The 26675-nt window shown below is 40.6% G+C and overlaps 2 protein-coding genes and 1 long non-coding RNA gene across 4 annotated transcripts in view; all 3 read right to left on the bottom strand.

The window, feature by feature from the left end:
- Window positions 1-8693, bottom strand: part of npr3 (natriuretic peptide receptor 3) — a 30281-nt gene extending 21588 nt beyond the window's left edge. For both annotated transcript variants that reach the window (XM_079689233.1, XM_079689232.1), the window contains exon 1: window positions 7708-8693. In XM_079689233.1, coding sequence (XP_079545359.1) covers window positions 7708-8368 — 661 coding nt within the window. In that variant the 5' untranslated portion in view covers window positions 8369-8693. The remainder of the gene's footprint in view (window positions 1-7707) is intronic.
- Window positions 8694-12419: 3726 nt separating this feature from the next.
- On the bottom strand, window positions 12420-14249 carry LOC307042577. The gene is made up of 2 exons (XR_013809167.1): window positions 13972-14249; window positions 12420-13130 (listed from the first exon to the last, which is right to left on the bottom strand). It is a non-coding gene; the product is annotated as an uncharacterized lncRNA (long non-coding RNA).
- Window positions 14250-25619: 11370 nt separating this feature from the next.
- The window catches only part of pdzd2 (PDZ domain containing 2), a 198192-nt gene continuing 197136 nt past the window's right edge, over window positions 25620-26675 (bottom strand). Inside the window, 1 exon segment of the mRNA XM_079688942.1 lies at window positions 25620-26014. Within this exon segment, the coding sequence (XP_079545068.1) occupies window positions 25848-26014 (167 nt within the window). The 3' untranslated portion in view covers window positions 25620-25847.

Here is a 26675-nt window from a genome sequence, read left to right as displayed (position 1 = left end):
CAATCACGACAGATGCGCTTCGTTTCTCTCTCTCATGTGTTTGTTAAACGTTGTAATATTTTGCAGCTAATGGCACAGAAACCTGAAGCAAGTTGATGAGGGGATTTTTACAAGCACAGCATGACATGCACGAGACAAATTTATAAGGCCATCAACACAGATAATATAACCAAGCTGAACTCTCACTCGTAAAAGGGGTGTTACCATGGCTACAAACCAAATGCATGACAACTGTCTCTTCGCATGTTGTAAATGTCCACGGCGTGAACGTGATAAGCCACCAAGAGTTGTCCTGATTTGAAAAATAATTATCTTGTGTATGAAATGTATTCTTCTTCTTTCTTGTTGGCAGAACACCTTGTATTACAGTGTATTACAGCTTAGAATTAGATGATATGGCAAGATATCAGTGGCCTGTACTACAAAGCAGGGTTTAGTGTTACCCTGAAGTTACTTCCATGTTTGTGATTTGTCAAATGCTGCAAACGACGTCCCTTTTATATGAACGTGCTCATATCCAGACTGAGAAACTCTGTGTTGACTTACAGAGTTTATCAGCACTGTTCTAGGACGTTTAGCGGGATCGCGTTTGTTAGGGTTAGCTAAGCCAGATGGCACAAAGATATCCAGGGTAAGTTGAACTGGCTGCGTACTACAGGCCTCTGGTCCCTATAAATTATAATTCTCTGTAAATATACAGCTTAAGAAACAGATAACCCGCTGTGTGGTGTCGCTTCTTTGGAGAAACAGTGCTACCTATTGTTGCTGCGGGCAAACCACCAGACTTTTATCTCCGTCCAAAGCAAAACAATCTTACTGTCACTACCTTTGCTGTTTTTATTTGTAATATGCCTATCATTCCATCTTTCCTCAAGTTATGGTAAGCATAATATGTTTCCTTTTCTCAGACTCTCTTCACGTTTCTTTAGTTAGATTGAGCAAAATAGTTGCAGATGGTAGAGATGTGTGGTTATAATAACTGAAACGTATGTCCAGCTTATGTTCTCTACAGAGTAGATACTGAAATAAATGGCAGCAGTTATTCAATTGTTTACAAATTGTGTGTATTTTGTAAGATTATTTCAGTTGGCAGTCTTATCAATGAATGGCTAACACTAGGTTAAATGTTAGCAGTGCATCAGTTTTACGTGTCGCCTGGGAAGAGGTTCCATCGTCTTGTGAGCTTCTTGTGATGTATTTTCAAATTGGTTTAAAAGTTCCCTTAATTTGCCTATACGTTGCCAAATTATAGGACCACAAATAGTGATCTTGGTACAATCCAAGAAGTTGTGTGATGATTGTCGGCAGGGCTGAATAGATTTTTTGGGATTCTGTTGCTTCAATAAATGTAATCACAGTTATTACTTGAGAAATTAAATTAGGTTTGGCCTCTACATGCAGGCCCTATTTACATGCATGTTAAGAGAAGCCTATATTTGGTCATTTTATTAGAGCCTCACAGGGCTTTACAATTTGTACAGTATATAAGAATATCTAGCTTTAGACCCTCGGTTCAGATATATAACCCCCCGCCCCACCAAATTTTTTTTTAAGGGAAATGTCTTTTTTTTCAATAACAAACTATTGTTTCCAGTTGCAGCACAGCCTAATGTAACTGAAACAGACTGTGCTCACACATCATGGTGTTCCTGTCCACCCAGGTCTACCTGTAATGTGATAATAATGCCTAGCCTCAGGCCCTGCCTCTGCCAGACCTGTCGGACAGCAGCTGATGATGACCAGCAAACGCCTCTGGCAAACTTTGTTTTTCCAGTGGAGATTCATAGAAATGAGAAAGTGCTGAGGATTTTTACTGTTATAAAGAAATGAGAGGTATTCAACCTTAAATAACCGATCTGCAGGGTCGTCACACGCACACAAAATAAAAAGGTCTGACGGGTAAAGACACATCCTCAAAAATCTTGAAAACAGAACAAAAATGTTTCAGGATTATCTAAAAACATGTCAAAGTTGAAGAAGGAGTCTGATGGATGTTACAAAAGGCAGTTCACAGTTTTAGTTATCTTCTCTGTGCAGAGGAGTAATGATCTGAGATGTGCAGAGAGCTGGTAGATCTAATTATACGTTGATAACAAACTATCTGTATATTTTATGCAAACTGCTCTTATACCGAGAGAGAAGTTGCACTCCAAGAATGGTACTCCTTGTTTAAAGACAACTTCATATATGGATATAATGCTGACCCAAAAGCCCTTAGTCACGCAGCAGTCAAGCAGCAAATCATTCAAACTAGCTGCACCTTTACCAGCTTTGATAACACTTTAATGCATCAATAATTTACAAGTACTTGGGGGTGAGGTTGATCGAGAGCAACCCTTTATTTTCACTTTCCTTCTCATATTTGGATTCAAACCTTGGTAAAGAAGCCTGCATGAAACAACATGATAAGAATGCACGGGGCAAATTATCGTAGTGAGAATTTAGTTAATCTATGGAACATTTGATTTTTCCCCAGTTCAATAACGTCCGCTGATGCATCATTATGACGTCGCAGCATCAGCGCTGTCAGATCCTCCTGGGACCGAGGTTGTGTGTTCTTAAGTCCTGGTGAATTCTCCTCACATCTTTCCTAACCCCTGTGACGTTTCTTACTGATGTTAAGGACAAGAGGTTAGGAAAAGACATAAGATCAGAGTTTTCTGATATTTGACGGCAACCAAGAAATCTAAGACTTAGGACATTTATTGACTGATGGCAGCCAAGTTTTTGGGTCCGTCCAAATGAAAGTGTGCTAAGTTCCGCATCGCACATCATTTTGATGTTTTACAAAGGTAGATGTCATAATAGCCATTTCCAAATTATTCAAATGACCAAACAATTGATCATGGCTGACTTTTATGGTCCAGGTTTCATGAGAAAGTCAAGTTGGATTTGTGTGTCAAATTTTGAGTAAACACTTCCCAATCAGGCAAATTGGATTACACTTGCTGTAACATATTTGCACAAATGTCCAGCTATGGGGAAATGTCTCTTGTTGGTTCCAGGACAGGTCAAGGCAAACGAGTGACGGCACAAAACATACAAGATAGTGATGCACTGAAAACAGTAATAAAACACACAGATTGCACCGAGATCCCCTGCTATTTTTGGTAAAACGTGCAGCAGTGCTAAGTGGTTCATTTGGACAATTAATCAGAAGGCGATTAAGAAATACATTTCATGCAGACCAACACTGGTCTCGTAGCTCTGATGCATGATGAAAACATTGACCACTGAACACACAGCATAACAAAGTGCCTCCAAAGGCCAATGTGTGAGCTTTAAACGGCATATTAATACAATAAATTGTTAATCAATCTGCAATTTAATTTTTATTCACACTGGTTTTATGTGGTAAAAGGTCTGCGTTTTCACTGTTATGTATCTGCAGAATGAAACAAATGCTGCTTGCAAAGACGTTAGTAAGAAACGAGGCGGAACAGGATCATCTCGTCCAAGTAATCCAACAGACCATCCTGATGTGTGTTATAGTGTGTGTGTGTGTGTGTGTGTGTGTGTGTGTGTGTGTGTGTGTGTGTGTGTGTGTGTGTGTGTGTGTGTGTGTGTGTGTGTGTGTGTGTGTGTGTGCGTGCTGGGGGGGGGGTGCTTTAGACTGGTTTTATATGCATGAGATTTGATGACGGTAATCAGGGTGGAAAGCCGTGCGTAATGCCCTCAGCCCTTGTGACGGCTCTTCTCCTATCAGAGGCTGCACACACCTGACCAGCTCCCTCAGGGTGCCTGCAGGAATGAAAGGAACCAGGTAGGCCAGTTTTCCTCATAGACTTCAAATCAGATAGTGTATTTACTTTTCATGATGTAAATGTGAGGAAAACAACATGATAAGCCGGGCGGGGTACGTTGCATCAAAAAGATTTGAAAATGGCAGAAAGAGGGGATGCAAAAATAGTCCCCAGTTGGGAATCAAAACCAGGTTCGTCACAGCTGGGCCGGGGCCGCCCAATTCCAGACATTTTTCAACCTTATTTTTCAAAGATGTAATTCAAGATGTTTTAAGACTTCCTAAAGGCTCCATGGGGACCTCGCTGCTTCAACAGAGGCCAACAAAAGCTGGGCTGATCCATCCCAAAGAAGAGGTTATGCTGGCATCATTTATTACTTTTGTATCTTGAAGTAAGGAATACATTTTGATTATTAAACCTTGGTAATTTAAGCATGAAAAACATTACAATGTATGCATTTATGGTAATCATGACTTAAGGCAGAGTTTGTACACATTTTTGAGACAAACTGTCATGGAGTCTCTGCCACTTGGTTTTATGGCAGAGGACTGGAACCAAGGAATGCCTTTGAAGTCCAACTCTTGATGGAACAATCAACAAAAAGAGGTGTGTGTGTGTGTGTGTGTGTGTGTGTGTGTGTGTGTGTGTGTGTGTGTGTGTGTGTTATCAGATGTTGTTTTCATCTGTAACACACCAACAACATCCTGTGGGTAGCACTCAATGTATGCGAAGAATAACAGAGGTCAAGAGATCTGAACTTCCATGTAGGCCTTTATCCTGCATGGGTCTTGTTTTCAAACCAGTTCCCACCCGGCACCCTCTAGGCTTGATGCAAGAACCAACATGTAGCTTCAATAATCTTGAAATGTATTCTGGATCCGACCCGACCATACACAGTTTAGGAGGTGGACCTAATGGTTTGTGAACCAAAGTGTTAAAACCTTGAGTTTGGCTGTTAACATCTTTCATCATTTGGAACCGGAAGGTTTTAATTAACCTTTATTTTTCGAAGTGAAAAACCATGTGAAAGAAACACAGAGTAAACCCACACATGACAACACCATGTCAGTGACCCGTCAATCACAAGGTAGCCCCGCCCTGAAGCATACGGCTCTTTATCGTCTATTTCGCTCTCAATGGGACCATCATTTACAACATGAACATCACATTATGTTGAAGAGGACTTACAAGTAGCAGAATAATTAGAAAACACATTTACTGAGGTGATTAATTAAGGGAGAAGTAGTCTCATTTTCTCATAGACTTCTATACAATTTGGCTTCTTTTTGCAACCAGTGGAGTGGCCCCCTGCTGGCCATTAGAATGAATGCAGGTTTAAGTTAATCGTGCTTCACTTTTCAGGCCCTAAGATGTCGCTTTGACTCGACCCTCACAGTAGCTGAGACAAACAACCAATGAACAGAAGGCTGCTGCTTTGCGCAAGGAAGAGTTCAGGACGCCAGTATGCTGTAGAGATACACTCAAGTGAGTTGAAATAAATAAATAAAAACACAACATGGTTATGTGCAGATTGTGGAGGATTTCAAAGGCTTTGACGGTGACGACAGAACTAAAGTAGCCCTTCAGAATGGCGTAGTGTGAAATGTCTGTTCTGATGATGTTGCAGACCAAGGACATTGTTTACAATATCCTTTTGGCAGTCACACTTGGCTCATGCACACGATTGTTGTGTTCATGGAAACCCAGCAGTCTGGTCTTGAATCAATGTATTCTGAATATATGTGTGTGAGTGTGATAGCATGATTGACAGCACTGTGCAGCATGGTCACATGTCATCTAAAGTGCTGTGTGCCTGATTACCGCTGGCAAAGCTGAGAAATGCAACAGCATCAATATGAAATCTTAAATCATGTTGTATCTGTGAGTAAGAATTGATTCACATTTGAATACATGTGCTGAAACAACAACGGCCTGCCTCCCCTCCAGCAGCTCAAACCCTTCACACCTCTCAGTCAGGCACATGCCGGGAATACTAATTCCTCAGCATCAGGTGCACTTTGTGGCTCAGCAGCATTTAGAGTGTATAATATATGCTAATTACATTTATACAACAGCCACTTTTGTGATATGAGGTGATGTAATCAGGATCGTAGCCAACGAGCTGCCTATCAGAGCTGAAACTGCCGGAGCATACACACATCCTCATTCTACACCAGTCCCATAGCGCTTATGCCTTATGTGGAATAAGATACACCTGCTTCTAATTAAAGTTGACTGGTTCCATATTCGAGATTGGTGTATGTTTATTGTTAGCCTGGGTGTCACTTTTTCTCATAATAATTATACAATTTGTTTTGAGGGTCCTGTGGATATCATTTCAATATGTCAGGGATTCTCATTACTCAATTTAAAGTGGCTTGTTTTATACCCAACCGTACCTCATTATTATCTCACTAGACAATCTGAGAGCATTCTCTGCTGTAATGCTGAGAATAAGACGATGACAGAGTTCAGATATGACTGTAAGAGATATAGTCCCTCATCTCTGAGGGTCGGAGACTGCAGTGAAGGCAAGGACAGATAAAGCCACAGATTCCCAACCTAACCGTGTTCCCCTCAGCTCCTGCAGGAAGCGACTTCACTCTGCAGTCGGGATGCAGATAAGGATTATTTTTAATCTATCAAATATTAATTTCTTAAGTCTAAAGCTATAATGCATGTCCTATCTCTATCATTATCCAAAGTCACATATCACATTATCCACAACATATACATTCTATTACAGTTTTGTCTTCTCAAGTTGTCTATCACAAATACGTTTTTAAAAAATGTATATTTAGGCTTTGCACTTTTTTAGGTCTTATAATCCCATTTACTTTATATTAATTTTACATATATCGAATACCATTGTTAGAGGAATCACTAACTCTTACATTTTCATTGCCAGCAACTCCTTCTCTGTAATTATTGTGCAAATTACATATAATGTTGCTTATTAAAGCTTTAATTCATTCATTGATTATCCACTGACATGAATAATCAGTAACTATTCTGACAATTCACATTTCTGAATAGACCTTCATATGTTAATATGAGTACAATATTCGGTTCGAAAGTCTAATACAATATGTTCCTGTAGAGTGTAGACAGTGTAATGAGCTGCAGTCGAGGTAAAGTAATACAAAACAGGAATGTACCTTAAAAACTGAACCTAGAAAGATATTCACTTCATTTGTCTAACTGAAACATCTGAAAACGTGTCTGCTATCATAAAATCAACTCGTTAATTAAACTAGTTTATTGTAAATATTTCCTCTTTTTTTACAGAGTTTTCGTCTTCATCTCTTTAAGTTTTTGGTCTGTTGATTTCACACACTAGCAATATAAAGAGCACTTTGGCTAAGGAATTAGTTTCTTACTATCAGGGAAGTGACCAAGTACATTTACTCTACTACTGCACTTAAGTACGTGTTGCGATACTTGTACTTTACTTCAGTATTTCCTATTACTTTCTTCTTCTACTCCACTCCAGTTCAGAGGTACATGGTGTACTTCTACTCCACTACATGTATTTAATACCTTTAGTTACTTTACAGATGTGGATGAATGATGTGAAATATAATCAAGCGTTAAATCAGACTTTAGTTCCACCTGGAGTAAATCCAAAAGCTACCCTGCAGTATACAAAGTCATTCAAACTAGCTGCACCTTTACCAGCTTTGAGAACACTTTCATGATCAATCATTATAAAACATATCATATATATTATTCTGAAATGGACCAATCTGCACAATCACTACTTTTACTGTCACTACTTTCACTATATTTTGATGATAATACTTTTCTACTTTTACTTGAGTAACATTTTGAATGCAGGACTTTTACTGTAACAGAGTATACACTCTGGTACTTCTACTTTTACTCAAGTACAAGATCTGAGTAGCCTACTTCTCCCACCTCTGTCTTACAATATGGAGAATTTAAGAAGGGGAAAGTGCTTTACCTTCAGTGTCATGGATGTTTTGGAGGATGTCGTCAGTGTCCAAACGTTCCTCCATAGAAACAGCGTATGATTTGATGTTAAAGTCCGCCATCAGATGGTAGACCCCCTCCAGGGTGAAGTAGCAGTTGCGCTCCTGCTTGTCGTCCTCGAACAGCAGCAGCGCGCTCCTCCAGGTGAAGTGCTCGAACATCGCGGTGAACGTCTCTGCCATCTTCACGTAGGAAGGGGCAATGCGGGTCAGCTGGGAGAATTCGGTGTTCTTGTTGCTGAAGCCGGCAGCCAGGGCACCTGCCGAGATCACCGGGATGTCCCAGTGCGACGCCAGCCGGACCACCGCGGCCGCCTCGTACTCACACACCGGACCCAGGATCAGATCCGGCTTCTGCCCGCACGACCTGTCCAGCAGCAGGAACAGAGCCCCATTCACACAGTCGGAGTTCTCAAAGTGTATGTTGAAGTGGATCCCGGAGTACTGCCCCCCCTCCGCCTGCAGCCGCTGCTGTGCGTAAAGGATGGCCGGTGCGACCCTCGCGTGTGAGAACGGGTAAGAGTTATTTTGTGGCAGAAACACCAACACGTCTATGTTCACGGTGATGTTGTTTGTCACAACTGGCCTCAGGATGATCAGAAAGTACACACACAGTGCGCCGAGGAATGGCATGGTGCCCCTCTCCAAGTCCCGCTGCAGGAAAGGACAAAGTGTTGGAGAGGTGTTCTTCAGATGTTTCTTTCCTCAATTTTTTGGCAGTGCACATACAGCTGCAAAGCCCTCCGCCAGGAGTAAATGTCTTAAGGTAAATAACTGTGTATTAAAAAAGCGAGTCTGCCTGAATCTGTGTGTTTTCTCTGCATTGAGAGTTTCTTCGAAGGATCTGAACCTGCTCTAAATATTGTCCAGTAGAGCTCTGATCTGCCGGGTTGGCGGTCCAAACAGCTCAGCCTGCAGCTCCACACACGCTGGCTCCTGCCTGGAGTTTTGAAGCATCTTTCCAGGATTATTCCTGCGTCATCGAGCGCTGCCCACCTCCTTCTTAAAGCTACACCGCCGCCCGCTCACAATGAGCCACTTCAACAGCCGGGTTAATGCACTTAATGGGAATTAAGGTTCTGGGAGCCTGAAACAACAAACAGCACACACAACTTCCCTCTGTGTTTTAGAGATGCATGATGCACTTCGGCAGGTGCCACAGCCAACTCATGTGTTTAACCAGCTGTGGGGCAAAAGTAACTATAAGTACATTTTAATCAAGTACTGTAATTAAGTACAATTTTGAAGTAGGCTACTTATACTTATACTTTGTACTTCTACTCCACTAAAGTTCAGAGAGTGTACTTTTACTCCATGTATTTAATACCTTTAGTTACTTTACAGATTTTGATTAATGATGTGAAATATAATCAAGTGTAAAATCAGAATTTAGTTCCACCTGGAGTAAATTCACAAGCTACCCTGCAGTATACAAAGTCATTCAAACTAGCTGCACCTTTACCAGCTTTGACTCTTGCTACTTTAAAACACTAGAACCGCCAGGGGTCACTGTATACCTAAAACCGCCAACGGGTAAAGTTTACCCGCTATTAGAATGCATTGATTTTCAAGATGGGCCCTACAATGTTCTTTTATTTATCATACTAGAACACAGGGTTAACAGTGAGTTTTGATCGCGAGTTTACGCGCGAGGTCAATAGCGCGAGAATCACTGCATTTTCTATAAGGTAAATACTAGCCGCTGGGCTGATGGGTATAAATTAGGGCTGTCAAACGATTACAATTTTCAATCAGATTAATCACAGCTTAAAAATTAATAAATCATGATTAATCACCATTCGAACTATGTCCAAAATATGCCATTTCTTTATGTATATTGTTGTGGGAATGGAAAGATAAATGAAAGCAGGCCGGTATATCCATTTAACATGTATGTTTAGTATAACTAGGGCTGTCAGTCGATTAAAATAGTTAATCGCAAATTAATCGCAAATGTTTTATCTGTTCTAAATGTTCCTTAGAGGGATATTTTTCAAGGTTTTAATACTCTTATCAACATATGAGTGGACAAATATGCTTTATGCAAATGTTTGTTAATTATCATTTGATCAATGACACATATTCTCATGAATATTAAACATAACAACCTCTGAACATTACAAATATCCGCCTCAATTAAACCTGAGTACTACGAAGCTGGATTTTCCTAACCTGGATATGTTTGAGTTAGCCGGTTGGCCTAATCCAAAACATACGCGCTGCCGCTAAACTGTACTACGACGCTGGTTATCCAGGGTATACGTATGCAGGAATCCTGAGGTCAAATGTAATACCTTTTAAGACCTTTTTTAAGACCCTTTCCATACATTTTAAGACCTCATCGCAACTTTGAGTTCTAACCGGTTACATTGGCGACACACTTTACCTCACATTTACTATATTGATTGTAAGATAGCAAAACTAAACAGAGTGCAGACAGACTACTGAAGCCTCCTCTCCACATGAACTTCAACCTCTCTGTGAAGGTCAGGTTTAATGCAGTATGTTTCTTTTTTGCTTCTGTGGACTCTGTGCTCTTTCATTCCAGTAAAACTCCTCAGAAACCATTAGAAACCAGTATTAGACCAATAAACAAAACAATTGAAAAAACTTTGAACTATGAAATATGTTAAACTTTGGTGAGCTTCAGTGGGGTAATGCCATAAAGGAGCTCCCTCTCAAATACCCAGGGGTTAAATTGGGCTGGGGCTCTCCGGGGCTAAGCCCTGGCATTTAGGATGATGCTCTGACGTCATCACCCTCACACATTTGTCATATGTTTACAAAAAAGGATGTATATGTTATGACTTTTCTCGTTCTTAATATAGACTATATTTAGGGTCGATATTTGTTGACTTTACTTTAAAATAGCAGATCTCTGTGACCGGATATAGTTTGGCTTAGACCCCGGCCCCACGAGGACGCATACGGTAAAACGCATACGCAAGCGCAAAAAAGGCTTCCGTTCACACGCATTCGATTCATTAACGTCTCCGTTCACACAAGACCGCTGGAAATGCTGGAAACGAGGCCTGTAAGTGGCGCTGCTGCCGCCCGAAATACACCAAAAGCAGTGAAGAAGACCCTGGAGCATGGTTGCCATGGTTGCCCTTCGGTTTATAGAGAGGCGAAGTCACGCCCATCTACTTCCGGTCCATGGGACCCCGGAAGCGAAAAATTATACATTGAATTCAATGGAGAGAGAAAACGTATCTTTTGATCCCGTTTGAATTGTGCCACGAACTACACATATGATGTTTGTCAATCTTAAACAATCATTTCCATGTCAAAAAAGTCACATTTTGTCGTAAAACTGTTGAAATATAAGACTATGAAAAATACGCGACTACAAAGACTACAAATCCCATTCTGGGTCGCGCATGTGATGTCACAGGCGATAATGCTCCAAGTGGTTGCGACTCGTAATTAAAGCGAAGAAGAAGATTTCATAACTGATTTATTCCCTCCAATAAATATAAGAGATTGCTCCAATAAATTCACTTTTACAAGATGCCTGTGTGCTTTTGTACCATGTTGTAATCACAAAAGTGATCATACCACTTGCTCGTTCTATCGCTTCCCGTCTTATGAAAGGACCAGGAGTCGCTGGATCAGACATATCAGGTAATATCATAGGTAATATACATGTTGTGCATGGAACATAGTCAAGTTAGCTACCTAGCTAGTAGCGACGAGTAGCGAGCACGTTAGTTAGCATTACATTACTTAGCCTTGTCATTTTTAGTAGCCTTACCATGAAGTTATTATTTTATTACATGAAGTACACCAACATGTTAAACAGTAAGAGTAGTCATCATGGTAAGTATTTCGTGAAACATTTGAAGAGTAGCCTACTGCGCCCTCCACCGGGTGCTAAGGAAGCAGTTCAGGGAGAGTCGAAGGAAGGCAGGCAGGCAGGGAGCTTTGCATGACATTCTTCTGGACATGTGTCATTGTGATGACAGTGAGGGTGAGTCAAGCTGTTTGTTGGAAAGACAGTAGTTGAGTGATTACTGAGAGAAAATTATTAAAAGAGATAATTATTCAGTGTTGTTACTTTAAAGTGTTGTTACTGACCTTTTTCTCTTTTATTTTCTTTACCTCACCTGTAACTGCTGAGACTCTGAGGAACATGCACACTGACCTGCTCTGGCAACCTGATTTCCACTGTACGTAATAGTATTTGGTTATGGTATATTATTTATATACATCAAAGGCACAATGCACCCCCCAGAGAGACACATGTATTGAGTGTGATATTTTGCATAGGTCATGTGAAATCATCTTTACATACTAGAAAACTGTAGGAGCGGCAACTTGTTTTGAAATTGAATTTTTAATATCCGATAATAAAGTTGATCTGTTTTCTTTATTCTTCTCTCTCCCCAGCTCCATCCATCACCATTCTCTGTTCCTGCAGGTCCTGCTTGCTAATAAATGCTTTATTTTTTTACACAATTACAAATAAAGTCAATGTATTGTATGACATGAAGTTGTGCTTCATTCTGAGTCAATAATAAATTCATTCTGCCTTCAACTGCAAAATGATTGTGGACTGCACCGACATCCATGTAGCTGCCCCCCAGTAAGATGAACCAAGCAAAGCTGACACAAAGCTGTGCTCTTAAGTTGACATGAAGAATTTGTGAAATATTGGTAATTATTTGGAAAAAATGACTGACGATGCAGAAAACTTTTTTTATTTAGGAACAGTGGTCAGGTGAAGCATTTATCACTACATATGTGTCACACTTAAAAGGCCAAACACACCTCGTTTACAACTCCCCAGTTGACAGCCATGACTCCGTCTAAATTGTACCCCCCAAGCACCCTCTTCATGAGGGACGCGCATGGAGTGGATGAAAGTCCCGACCTCAGCACAGCACCAAAATTGCTGGCTGTCAACCTGCCCTGCCTGTGTAACTGCCACTGAGGATTTGTCTGCTGTCCTACGGTGGCTGTCTGGATGGCAGCTTAATGGTCTCTGCTCAGTCGCATTGAGGCAAGAATTGCCTCAAGCCCCCGACCCCCATGCTCCTTCACCAGCTCCGGCACGTTGAAAATGGCCTGATGTTGAGGCTGCAGCTCTGGCTCAGGTGACAAAAGCCATGCCATGCCACGCTGCGCCCCTCAGTGCAGACCTGAACCAGTCTACTTCCTCAGTGGCGATGTCTCTGGCCAGTGGGTTGTATGTCTCCTCTTGCTGTTGGTAGAGTTGAGACACCGGCTGGACTACTTTTGAAGTGCCAGGCTTCCTCCACTGGCCCTCAACTTCTGTGGAGCTGATCTGCCACATGGCAAATATTGCCAATGCTGCAGCGTGGCTGCATTTGTACATCCCCCGTGCACAACCACAGACAGCGCTCTGCATTGCGCCATCCTCTCCCATGTAGATCTGTACAAATAAAGTAAGTACCATGTTTGTTAACATGCTATAATAGATTGAATGAGCAATACAAGGATGGTTTATTTTTCCATTGTTTTGTCCTCTTGTCTGATTGTTGTTATTGTTTGTTTTTTCTGAAGTTTTTGTAATTTGTGTTGTATTGGTTGTGATTGTACATTGTATTTTTTTAAATGTGTATTACATTTTTGAAAAACATTTGATCAACAAAAAAGGATTTGGTCAGGATCTAGACTCAGTGTGTAGTTTATGAATTAATCAATGCTCTCTACATTAGGAAAACACATACCAGTGTACCAGAGGGAGTCACACACCGCTGTGCCTAGATAACCAAACAAATTGACAAGATAACCGAAATCCTTGAATCTACACACAGCAAATAAACTCAAATGACACAACGAGATGTAAAAAGGAGATCATATAGTCGATATAAAACTGGCCGCTTCAATCTGAAGAGCAACTAAAACAAAACACGGGAGTGTACCTTGTTCTTGTGAACACTAATGTTATCCACAGCATACACACCCGTATACAGTACACCCGTTCTAGGTTCTGATTGGCTCTCTAGGTTGGCATTCTAGTTTCTGACTGGCTGTCCAGGTTGTCAATCACAGCCGTGGTTCATATTATGCTAGTCGACTCGTAACATCGCTAAACTTTTTTACTTGACGGTTTTCTCAGTCAACTAATGCTATTGATAACAGTAACATAAATTAACACAGCCCTGCACACTGCAGTCATTATATGCCGGGTCTATGGTTCATCATCTTCTTTTTCATTCTCCTCCTTATTGACTGACATTAACGTTAAACATTGCACTCATGTTACTCACCGAAACCTTGTAAAGCCGGTCCCGCATGCTGGCTCTTACAGAACCGACTAACTCCCCTTTCGTGTATGTACAGCTCTCAACGGGCCCAGACTTGTAGTGATTTTCACCTCGTTTTATACTTTTATTCTCATTCTGAAAGAATGAGGTGAAATGTTCCAACGTGACGGTCATCTTTGTGTTGGTGACGCGTATTGTGCGGGACCAGAGACATGTAGTTCACTGAGCGGCTTAACATAAAAAAATGTGTTACTTCACAGTTTTACGACACATTTTAATTTTTTTGACTTGCAAAATGTTCTTTTAAATTGACAAACATCATATGTGTCATTCGTGGCACAATACAAACGGGATCAAAAGATACGTTTGATCTCTCCATTGAATTCAATGTATAATTTTCCGCTTCCGGGGTCCCATGGAGGCTCCCGGAAGGGGAGGGACTTCGCCTCTCTATTCTCTGCGGTGGACGGCGTGTTCTCCTGCTGTATATCTCTCAGGTAGTCCACAGCAGATGAAAAACACCCACCTCACCGCCTCTTCCAAGGAACGAGGGGACAGTGCGGCAGAGTTTCCGTCAAAAAAAAATTCCGCCGGTCAACAAGTCCGTTAAAGTTTAAATCTTCTACAAAATTAGAAAAGTGCCGGTCAGAGGTCTTCTTTGTTATTTATTGAGCTTTCAAACAAATTGATAACGACTCTGGTCTCTGTATAATAATATAACAATATTTAATAAACGGTGCCGGCCTCTCTTTTCCTCCCCCTCTTCTGACAGCCCAGCAGCAGCAGGAGAGGGAGGCGGGCTATTTCATCGTTATCAGAAAATGATCATATAGGGCTTACACACGGAGCCGTTGGACCCGCAGAGCGTTGCGTATGCCGGTCTACCCACCTTGGGACCCGTTACCGTAGTCGTTTAGTCCCCCCCCCCCACAGAGCGGAGCAAGGCAACGAAACTTAAAATAATAAGCAGTATTTTACGGCGCGCTATGCATGGGGCCGCCTTGGGGGGTTTCCCGACATGTCGTTTCAGTAAATTAAAGGGTGTTTAATGTTGTCGTTGCTGTGGACCTTCTTAATACCTTGGAAAATGCCGTTTAACACTTTTTGATTACTTTTTAATAGCCTTAATTTTCGCTAAATTGATTTATCAACTTTAATTACTTTTTAAGACCCCGCGGACACCCTGTTATCAAGTGGATCGCTCAAGCCAGCCGTGCCCTATCTAGTTAGGTGCACGTTCACATGAAAGGGGTGGTATCTGGAGCATTCGACCTATCACAAACATGGAGAAGCGTACTGACAGCGCAGCGTCATACTTTCTGAATGAAAAGTCAACTATAATATTAGACAAATATGAAGAAGTTAAACTTTAAACATCCATGACTTAAACACTTTATCCAGGATAGAAGCCACATAGTTGCACCTGCAAGGTGAATACAGCTGGTAAAAAAGTGTTTGAATGCGTACATTAACAGGTTTATGATATCACTGCCCCGTCTAAGACACGAGTGGATCTGACTTTAATTACATTTGTCTCGAGTGTTTCGTCAACTTAATGTGTTGCTTAAAATAATACTTCTGCATACAGTATGTGACACTGTGAGTGTTGCACGGCCAGATACGGCTCAGCTGACTCAGATAAGGAAATATATGATACATTATGATGTGATAAGCCGCGGACTGTAGGCCTACTTAATGTTACTTTGATCCGGTTACTTATTGTTGTGGCAGATATTTAAGTAAGCTTTCTTTACGCTAATGTTATAATAGTCAGATTGCTCTGAAGATGGGAGGTGATATTCTATTAATGTTCACGTTCACACAGTCTGTGATTGTTGCCGGCCGTCTTTCCTGCAACGGCAGCTTTTCTGTATTTCCTTTCTCCTGTAATATGACTTCATCGCTTTAAACTCCGCACACTGAGCTCTGATTGGTCAGCAGGCAGTGCTTTCACTGAGTTGAGCTCTTAGCCTGCAACCTAACCCAGAGTCCTGCACTGGTCTGATTTTCAAGACCCGCTCCCGCCCCGCACCCGCGACGTGCAATACCGAACCCGCCCCGCTACCCGCACATATTGCCAATTAGTTCCGCAACCCGACCCGATCCGCCGGCACAAGATCCGCAACCCGACCCGAACCCGCATATATATGAGCAGTGAAAACGTGCAATTATTAACACACGCAGTTGCATATTTGGCTCAAAAAGCGTGGGATGTTGGTTATTTTCTCCATCTAGGCATGCGGCCCTTTAAGCCCTCTGCTCTGGCTCCCTGAGCTTAGACAAAAATAAGAAGGAAATAAAATAAAAGTATGTGTAGGAATATTTATATTTTGTTGCACGGTTGAAAATGTTTCGTATCTTGTATTTTGAGGTGATACTGTGACACATAAATAAAAAACAAAACGGTTTTAATTAGGTCAACTAAAATATGCGTCACATCCTGCTACGGCCCCGAGCGAGCGCCTTTTCTTGGAGGCGCTCGCGCGGGGACCCCCGGCTCGATGAGCGAACTATGGATAAATCAAAGAAAAGTACCGGAGGAACACAGGGTTTAATTCTGTGTGGACAGAGTTATATGCTTTCACAGCAAACGATGCTGGTTTACCGGTATGTTTGATATGTAGAGAGAAGTTGTCAACGGTGCTGCAGCCTTTACGTATCGAGGAACAACAAGGGAGAGGAAGACAGCTGACAATCTTCAGTCATAATTCAATGGGGTATGTAATTTATTTCAGAAAACACTTTTTGTTATATTCCATGGAATGCTCTTAATGTCCCGATAGCAATGAATATATTAAATGCTTTGACAATAAATACATACAAAAATTAATCTCTGGAAGCCGTAGCGCTGTAAAAAGCACGACCAATCATTTTAGCCGACCCGGCTAAAATAACTGGATGGCCTACCTGCCTGTCAGCCTTCCATCTGTGCACAAACTTATCTTGTGGCCTCATTGATGATGCGCGTTCGTGTGTGTTGGAGGAGGGGCTCTAAGAAAGTCTGAAGGAAGAGGCCTATTTTTTCCGGTTGTGTATTTTCAAATTCTAGCGCACACGAGCTGGTTTCTCCATTCTTACCTACCCTACCTTTAACTCGTTTTAGGGTGCAGCTATATGTTTTATTTATTTCAAAGTGGGCCCTATATTATAACTTTTTTTTTTTTTCCTTCAAATGTGCAGAGGACTCCCCAAGTGCTGTGTTTAATTTATTTTAAAGTAGGCCTGTGTATTATTTGTAATTCTCCTTATAGGAGTTCTTTGTTTCTTATTAGAGGTTAACAGTTTTATATAATGTAATAAATAGCCAAAAAAATGCAAAAAAAACTGTAGTTTTTGTCTGATATAACAATAAATACAATTTAGCTATCAAGCTATGAAATATGTTTTGCAGCTCCAGACAAAAAATGTTTGGGGAAAAAGAAGCAAAATGGCTCTTTTGGTCAAAAAGGTTGCAGACCCCTGATCTAGGATGACACCAAAAGCCTCCCAGACGTTGGATTTCGCTCTTGAGGAAGAGTTATTGAAAATGCTGTATTCTCCGCTAGAGAGCTTCACCTCAGCCATTCAGAATGTGGCGCGCTCAGCAGCAGATAGATGCGCTGCAGAGGTTATGATTATGCTCGGTACCGCGGGGGAGATGTCTGAGGATTTAAACATTAAACTAAATTATTATTATTTAAATATATTTATTATGCAACACCCGCAACCCGACCCGCATCATCTTTGTTTTACCCAAAACCGAACCCGGAAAAAAGCGTTTGAAAAAATACCACCCGCAAATCACATTTTTTGCGGGTCACCCTTCGGGTACCCGCGGATACCCGACCCGATGCAGGGCTCTGCATGGGGGTGTCTAAATGATGTGGTTTTTTTTTAATGGGGAATTCAAATATGAGCTTATTTAACTCGTCTCTAACCTACATCGTTTTGTATTTCTAAATTGGTAATTTTACCCTTTCGAACCTCTATATAAGATAGTAAAAGATTAGTTGTTACGTCACACGCGGGAGGTCACGTGGGGAGGCTCTTTTGATGCGGAAGTAAAAATGTCTTAAAAAAACAACGCCAGATGTCACTGTAGTGTATATTTAAGTATATTATTTTGAAAATCTAGTGTATACGTCATTTTCCTACACATTTATTCACAGGTGTCTTTAACCTGGAAGTTGCTCTTTAATTTTGTTTTGCGTTAAAGCGTTATTAATTTTTTGGGACATTTTTTCAATCTGACCTCATATTGACAATTTTTAACAACAGAGGGTGCTACATAACACACTTTCAGGAAAAGTCACAGATTGGGAGACTTGAATGTTTTATTGAAAAAAAGTTACATACAATCAAGAAACAGCTGCGGGTAACATTTACTCGTTGGCGGTTCTAGTGTTAAGTATATTTTGATGCTAATACTTTTCTACTTTTACTTGAGTAACATTTTGAATTCAGGACTTTTATAGAATATTCTTACACTCTGGTACTTCTACTTTTACTCGAGTAAGATCAGAGTACTTCACACACTGCAAACAACACACACAACAGCCCTATGTTTTTTAAAGATGCATGATGAACTTCTATCTGGGCCACAGCCAGAAACGAATGTCCATATGTTAAACCGGTACTATGATATATGTATTTCCTTCGGGGGTCCTAGCACACAGTTTAATCCTTAATATGTCAGTCCTTTGAGCTGATTTGGCGACACCTGTAGGTAGTGTAGTGACACCAAGCTGCCCAACAAGCACCAGTTGGCTTTAGCTAAACATACACACCTTAGTTAAGTGGAGGAGGTAGGCCACAGGTTTAAGAAGTACTCAGATGTTGTAGTCAACAGCCTTCAAGAAAAAAATAAGTGCAGGAGTTCTTTGACAATCTGGTTAAAGTGATAGACAGATGAGAGAATAACCACAATTGATCAATGACTATATATAAATCAGTACAGTCAGGGCCGTCCCTGGCCAACTTGAGGCCCCATGCAAAGTTAGATGATGAGGCCCTCTGTCTCGTGAGCGTCAACGGGGGGGGGCTCAGTTGAGGCTCCCTCCGCAAGATGAGGCTCCCTCCGCAAGATGAGGCACCCTCCGCGAGGTGAGGCACCACGCAGTCAGCGTGATCTTCCTGTAGGGAGGGACAGCCCTGAGTACAGTACATGTACAACAGACTTGTTACGTGCCGTAGTGGGTGCTTGTAACAGACTGGTACATGTGTTTAACTACCAGCTCTCCCCTAATGAGAATATACAATTGTACTTAGTTACTTTACACCACTGAGGCAGGTTTTATGAATCTGGCTCAGTCATGTTCCACCACAGCTAACAATAACATCTACTATATGATGGTTGATGGAACCCATAATTTTTTCTATAATCTTTTTAAATGTCTATGTGGTTTCAACTGTTTTGCAAGAGATTCATTTTTTTACATTTCAAGTACTTTAAGCGGAAAAACAAAGAAATACCTCCTTTGGGAAAAAGCTAAATATATGGTATTTAACATGAGCACTGTTACATTTTTGTCTACACAAAACAACTATAAAAAAGACTCTGTAATAGCTTGAGTGAGTTAATTATTACACTTACAAATTCCCAGTCCACACACAGTTTAACATCACATTTAATTCAATTCTCTTTCTGTGCATAACATGTTGGTGAAGCTTCATGGATTGAGTCCGTTATAACCTCCGCTGGGATGGATCCCCCATCATTACTCAATCATATAGCCTAGATGTGTGATTTGGTATAGAGACAGTTCAGTGAAGTGGGAATTTCTGCATCTCCCACCAGAGTCATACAGTTATACAGTAATCGCTTTTGTTTTTGGTGAAGTGTGAAGGCTGGCTAAACTTTAATGTGTGTCTACGGGATCGAATGTCAATCTTTGTCTGGAAAGAGGCCACACTCTCAGAACCCCTGTTCTGGAGCCTGCTCTCCATTTTTCCATTGATTAGATTTGTTTCGCTATAGTCAATATTAGCATCCCAACTAATACCACGTCTAATGTGAATTACTGATGTTCCTTGCAAACCAAGCTTAGAAATTAGGTTCACTGTGATAACATAACCCCACCGAATTCACTACTGCAAACATGTTTACTTACTTGCTTACTTACTGTTTAGTTCTTGCTGTAAAATAAAGATGGCGACAGTTGAAATGTAGGCCATCCAGTTATTTTAGCCGGGCTGGCTCAGATCATTGGTCGTTCTTTTTACAGTGGCTTCCACAGATGACATTTTTTTATGGATTTTTTGTACCCACCCAAGTGTTTTTCATAATAAAAAAAATACTTTCTCATCTTACTGTATATTCTGAATTGGCCTAACAAGAAACCACTGGCCTAACAGCAAATGTCTATATCCTGTGTTGGCCTAACTTGCTCATCTGTGTGCAACTTTGGGCTGAATGCCATGCATGAAAGGTGCTATATAAATTATTATCACTCTTTCACTCTGAGACTCACAAGGCAGTATTAGATTTAGTAATATTACCATGAATCTAGCTATTTATTTACCATATTTTATTGGAAAACATCTGAAAAAGTAATATGGCTAGTTTGCCATAAAAGGCCAATTCGACGATTGGTTGAGCATATTTTCCCAAAAATAATTACACCCTTGCTAAAACTTTTTTTGTGCATCAAGTTATCTGATTATGTTCAGTCAGTGCTCTGACACTAAAATATGTCAAAAATGAAATGGTTACCTTCCAAAAGTTGACCAAAAAGAGTGATTTCTTCAGCAGTGATTTTTAGCATTGCCAACTTTCTCAGTTGAAGCTAGCTGAAGGGCATTCTGTTCGAACCACAGTGACATCTAGAGGTTGTTCTGTGCATAACATGTCAACCACATAGTAGAGCTGGCTGAATCAGATTACATTACATTGCATTTAGCTGACGCTTTTATCCAAAATGACTTACAATAAGTGCATTCGACCAAGAAGATACAAACTTGAAGAAAACAGAATCATATAAATACATCACGTTTCATAGAGCCAAAACATTTCAAGTGCTACGCTTTAGATAAGCCAGTCCTTTATTAGTATATAAATGCTTTGTTAGTACATTTATTGCTCGAAGTGGAGTCGAAAGAGATGAGTTTTCAGTCTGCGCCGGAAGATGTGCAAGCTTTCTGCTGTCCTGATTTCAATGGGGATCTCATTCCACCATTTTGGAGCCAGGATAGCAAACCCACGTGTTTTTGCTGATGGGAACTTGGGTCCCCCTCGCAGCGAGGGTGCAGCGAGTCGTTTGGCTGATGCAGAGCGGAGTGCACGTGCTGGGGTGTATGGTTTAACCATGTCCTGGATGTAGGAAGGTCCAGATCCATTCGCAGCATGGTACGCAAGTACCATTGTCTTGAAGTGGATTCTAGCAGTTACTGGAAGCCAGTGAAGGGAGCGGAGGAGCGGTGTGGTGTGGGAACATTTTGGAAGGTTGAAGACCAGACGAGCTGCTGCATTCTGGATGAGCTGCAGAGGTCGGATGGCACATGCAGGTAGACCAGCCAGACAGTTGCAGTAGTCTAGGCGTGAGATGACGAGAGCCTGGACCAGAAGTCGCGTCGCTTCCAAGAGGGTGGAGAAGATGGAAAATAGTTTTTTGGGATTGGAATAGGAAGATTGGATCTTATCTTGAAATAAAGTGCTTTTTGCCTGAGAGACCGAAGCAGAGAAAGAGGAGAGGAGAGCCTGATAGGTTAGGAGGTCGTCATGGTGTTTGGATTTCCACCGTTTCCGCTCAGCTGCCCGAAGGATTGTTCTATTAGCACGCAGTGCGTCATTTAGCCAGGGAGCAGGAGGGGACTGACGAGCCTGCCGAGATGTGAGGAGACAGAGAGAGTCCAGAGAGGATGAGAGAGTAGAGAGGAGGGTTTCTGCAGCAGAGTTTGGAGGCAGGAGTTGGAACGAGTCAGAGGAAGGGAGGGCTGAGAGCACAGATGAGGCAAGGGTAGAGGGGGAGAGGGAACGGAGGTTACGGCAGAGATATCAAGACCCAAAATGTGCTCTACCAAATGGTGGCGCTGGCTGTTAAAGAGTATCAAAAGTAAAAGTAGTCATTGTGCAGATTGGTCCATTTCAGAATAATATGTATGATATGTTTTATAATGATTGATCATTAAAGTGTTATTACATTACATTACATGTAATTTGTTAGACGCTTTAATCCAAAGCGACTTACTTACATTCAGTATTGTGGACAATCCCCACAGGAGCAATTTGGGGTGAAGTGTTTTGCCCAGGGACACAATGACATGCTGACTGCAGTGGGACTCAAACTTGCTATACCCTGATTCGAAGCCCATCATACTATCCACTGAGCCACAAACTCAGTTATCAAAGCTGGTAAAGGTGCAGCTAGTTTGAATGACTTTGTATACTGCAGGGTAGCTTGTGAATTTACTCCAGGTGGAACTAAAGTCTGCTAAAGTAACTAAAGGTTTTAAATAAAGGTTGTGGAGTAAAAGTACACCATTTACCTCTGAGTTGTAGAGGAATAGAAGTAGCAAAACATTTAGATACCCAAGTAAAGTACAAGTCCCACCAAAAATGGTACTTAAGCACAGTAGTAGAGTACATGTACTTAGTTACTTTACACCACTGACTAATGGTCTCTATGAAGCTCTTGCACCAGCAGTATTCTTTATGGCAGACGTTGCCTCTCTGCCTCCTGAGCAGTCCTACATGAGAAAATGTCCTCTGCACTTATCTTGGCTCATTAGCATTTGTCACTAATGACTCACCGAGCCTCTGAAAAGACACATTCTGTTCGCTGGCAAGTGGAGTGGAATTTGCTGACGTACATGCCAATGTTTTCCACAGCTCTCATTACACTTAAAATCATTAAATCATTAAATGAAAAGGTGATGCATTATACTCCATGTGAATTATGGGCTATCTTTATCTAAAATGTCTATTTTACACCAATGAGCACAACTTGGAGATATTCCGCAATTATGTTCATTAACTGAACTCAATACCTTGTCATGTAAGGACATCTTTCAGCTGCAGAATTTTCCAGGGTCTCAGACATCATTCTGCTGCACAATACCTGCAGGCTCTGTTTGTGTGTTTATTTATCCTCTGTGCAAAGTGTCTTGTTTTCCTGGACCCAAACACTGTTTCCTTTTATTTTAGGGTATAATGACTACACCATATTTAGTTTGCACTGTACACAGATGGCCATTAGTAAATTGACAGGCCCTTAAAGACATTCTTTTCACAGTTTGCTGTCAAAGACCTTGACCGGTCTGTGCAGATTCCTAATCCTCAATCCCACCCCACACATACGGGGTGAACAGCTACAGCTGACCTGATCCCTGACATCAGTGAGGGTCCTCAATTATTCCACACCAATGCTCCTGTGTCTGAATGGAAGATAATCCTTGTAGCCAGGTTGTAATATCTGATGGAAAGCCTGGTACCAGTAGGGATATTGTGGAAGATACACTGAGATTATTTATTGTAGGTAAAAGTAGCAATTATAAGCGTAAAAATACTCACAAGTAACAGTCCTGCATTCAAAATTGTAGTTAAGCAAAAGTACAAAAATATAAGCATCGAAATATACTTTTAGTACCAAAAGTTAAAGTTCTCATCATGCAGAATGGCACAAATAGGCACCATATAGTTTATATTATCGTGATATAATAATTATTCATGTGTGAATGTGTTCATAACTTCAATGTGCACTTGGTAAGAGTGGGGTGCATTTGAATGATCTTATATATATATCTGGCTAGCTTAACCTATAATGAAATATAATAGTGTGTAAGTAAATTCATATGTTGTGTTATAATCTAAACCTGCAAAGTAACTGGTAACTAAATCTGTCAAAAAAATGAGTAAAAAGTACAACATTTGCCGACAAAATGTGGTGGAGTAAAAATATAAAGTAGCATGATGTGAAAATACTCAAGTAAATTACAAGTACCTCCATTTTTCACTTAAGCCCATATCCTGTCCTTTTTGGTGTTCACTTCCTGTTTGCTGTTTTATCTGTTGTCCAGCTTTTGATGTAGATTTACTTATTTTCCTGCGCAGCTTTTTTTTTAATGTTCTCAGATTTTTCCTCGCTGGATTCCAGCGAGGATGAACATAAAAATAATGTACCATTGTGTTTTTGATTGAGTAACATAACATTTTTTTGGGCAAAAGCTGACTGAATCAATTCACCAACCATCTTTCTTCAGATGAATAGATGCAGATATGTCCAAACACCACTCATTGTGACTGAAAGGAACATTCTAATTTCCTTATTAGAAGTCAATGCTTTATTTGTATTATTTCTTGGTGGATGTAGCAGAATGTACTTAAATATGTCATCATGCTGTGAATACAAAATGTTTGGTTATGGATACGTAGAGGGAAACCCAGTTAAATCCACATCGACTCCTGTTCTGCTGACTTGGTAAGAAGTATTTTAAAACTCAGTATTGATATGTTGATATATTTGAGCATGTTATCACTTGCAAAAACGGTACCATTCACATAGGAAGTCACAGTACCATAGCAGGAACAGAAAGACTGAAAGTCGGTGTGCGTTTACCGACATCTGGTGGTCATTTGGACACAGTCATTGAAACCATTTTTAAATATGCTTGGTGGGATTTGTATAATATATGATATCGAATTTAAGGAAGGTTTAGAATCAGGTTGATAAAATAAGGGTTTGCACACTGCCAGATACCCTGATATTGGAAACAACCCACATAACATCAGCTGACAGGCATGAACCCAACCTGTAACCTAACACATCCGTTATAACTAAACTGTAAGTTAGAAAGGCTGGATGTGTATCACAGTGTTTGGAGTGAAACATGAGCCACTACCCTTATTTACATTGTTGTCTGATGATGTCCGAAAATCATTAAGGTATTATAAATACATGAATTCATTTAAATACCATGAGTTATTTCCATTTCAATTGAATATAATTATGTATAGTTATATTTTGACTTTAATCGAGAAACAGAAAAAACTAAATGTTAAACGTGAATAACAGTAGGATAATTAGGGAAATGGTCAATGCATTAAATCAAAGGACAAGGCCGTTAATTGTTACATTTGGATCTGGATCCAGTCGATTCCTGGGTTTAAGTCTGATGGTAGACAGTGTGCACACAGGCGTGAAGTAGCCAACCAGCATTGGCCAAATTCAGAGAACTGAAATGTACTTTTAGGTTAAAGAGTTCCCAGTAATCAGCAAACACATGTGGTATCCAGCGTCTTGGCCCAGGGTGTGAATTCAATTATAACAACAAATGACTCTGCATAGAATGACTGCTTCATCACTTTCTTAAATATTGAATCAAAAAGGAACTTTCGGTGAAGCTGTGGTGGTCTCACTGGTCCAAATACAGGACAGTATATAAAACGGACATATATGACACAACTGAAAATAAAAGATTGGATACTTAAACCAAGATGTCTTAGAACAAGTTTGCCGAAACATGCTCAACTTTAAAGCCTTTAAATTATCATTTTTAAGTGGACAACAGAGTGAAAGGTTTGAAATGCTGCTAAGGAATTGTAATAAGTTACATTTCTGAATCTGAGAGTTTAGAAGGTCAACCTAATAATTTGCTGATCTACTGCCCTTCTCACTTGTTATTAGTAATAGTTCTCTCATATTTGAGCATGAATGGATTGAACACAACCAGCCACAGATGTTTTCACAAACAGACTTTATTTAAAAACAGTTTTCTTTAGTGCTTCAAAGTAAATCTATTGTAAACAAGCTGCACTTCATCTGAACAATTCGTAATTCAGCAATTGGACCTACTTCTAAGCACAAACACAAATAACACGACAGAACACAAAATGTCAATGAAGTCCATCAGGACATGTCTCACATTTCCTGCTTCACAGTGCTTTCTTTTCCCCTTGCCCCTCATTATGGTCTGGTGCTGGGCCTGCGGAAGAGGAGGAGGTTGGGCCCCTCTTCAGTGGCTTTGATGATTCTCCAGGCATCGTGGTGCATAAGGCCTTCCAGAGAGCAGCCGTTGATGGACACCACTTCATCTCCGACCTGGATCAGTCCGGACAGCTCTGCAGCGCCCCCTGGTGGAGAGGAAAGCAAATCAAGGTAAAGATAGAGCGTCTGAGTCAGCTCGCTAAAGAAATAAATTAGCATGTTATATTCCGGTTCCCTCGTCTCAACATTTTTATATTTATGTTAGTTGTGTACAGCTGAGAGTCTCAGTGGTAATGAATCCCCTAAAATAATTAACAAATCATTTTACCAGTACCACACCATGACCCTGTTGTATAATATATTCACACAGATCATGTTTTCATTAATAGGACTACAGGCATGCTACAGTCCACTGTGAACAGGAACACACCACTCTAAACACTTCAATAGTTTCAAGTTCAATGATTCGCTTCAAGGTGAAACACTTCAGGCCAAAACATGTTTTTTCATGCACTGCTTAGTTTGGAGCGTTGGGGCTATTATGGTTCCATAACATGTCTTCTTTCAGACTAGTACTAAGAAAACTTCAAAAATACACATTAAGGCTTGTATTTAACTCATTTTGTGTCAATTTGTCCACAATTCACTAAAAGTGAATGTCTTATTTCCATATTTAAACATTTCAGAACACTTCTAATAACAATTATAGTTTTAAGGTCAGTAATGGACTGGGGAAGTTTCCTGGTGATATATATTAGTTACAACTTTTACCCTATTCACCTGTGGTCTGTACAACATTTTCACAAT

The sequence above is a fragment of the Notothenia rossii genome (genome assembly GCF_949606895.1).
Source record: "Notothenia rossii genome assembly, chromosome: 6".
NCBI classification, from domain to species: Eukaryota; Metazoa; Chordata; class Actinopteri; order Perciformes; family Nototheniidae; genus Notothenia; species Notothenia rossii.
This window is presented reverse-complemented; position numbering and strand designations above follow the sequence as displayed.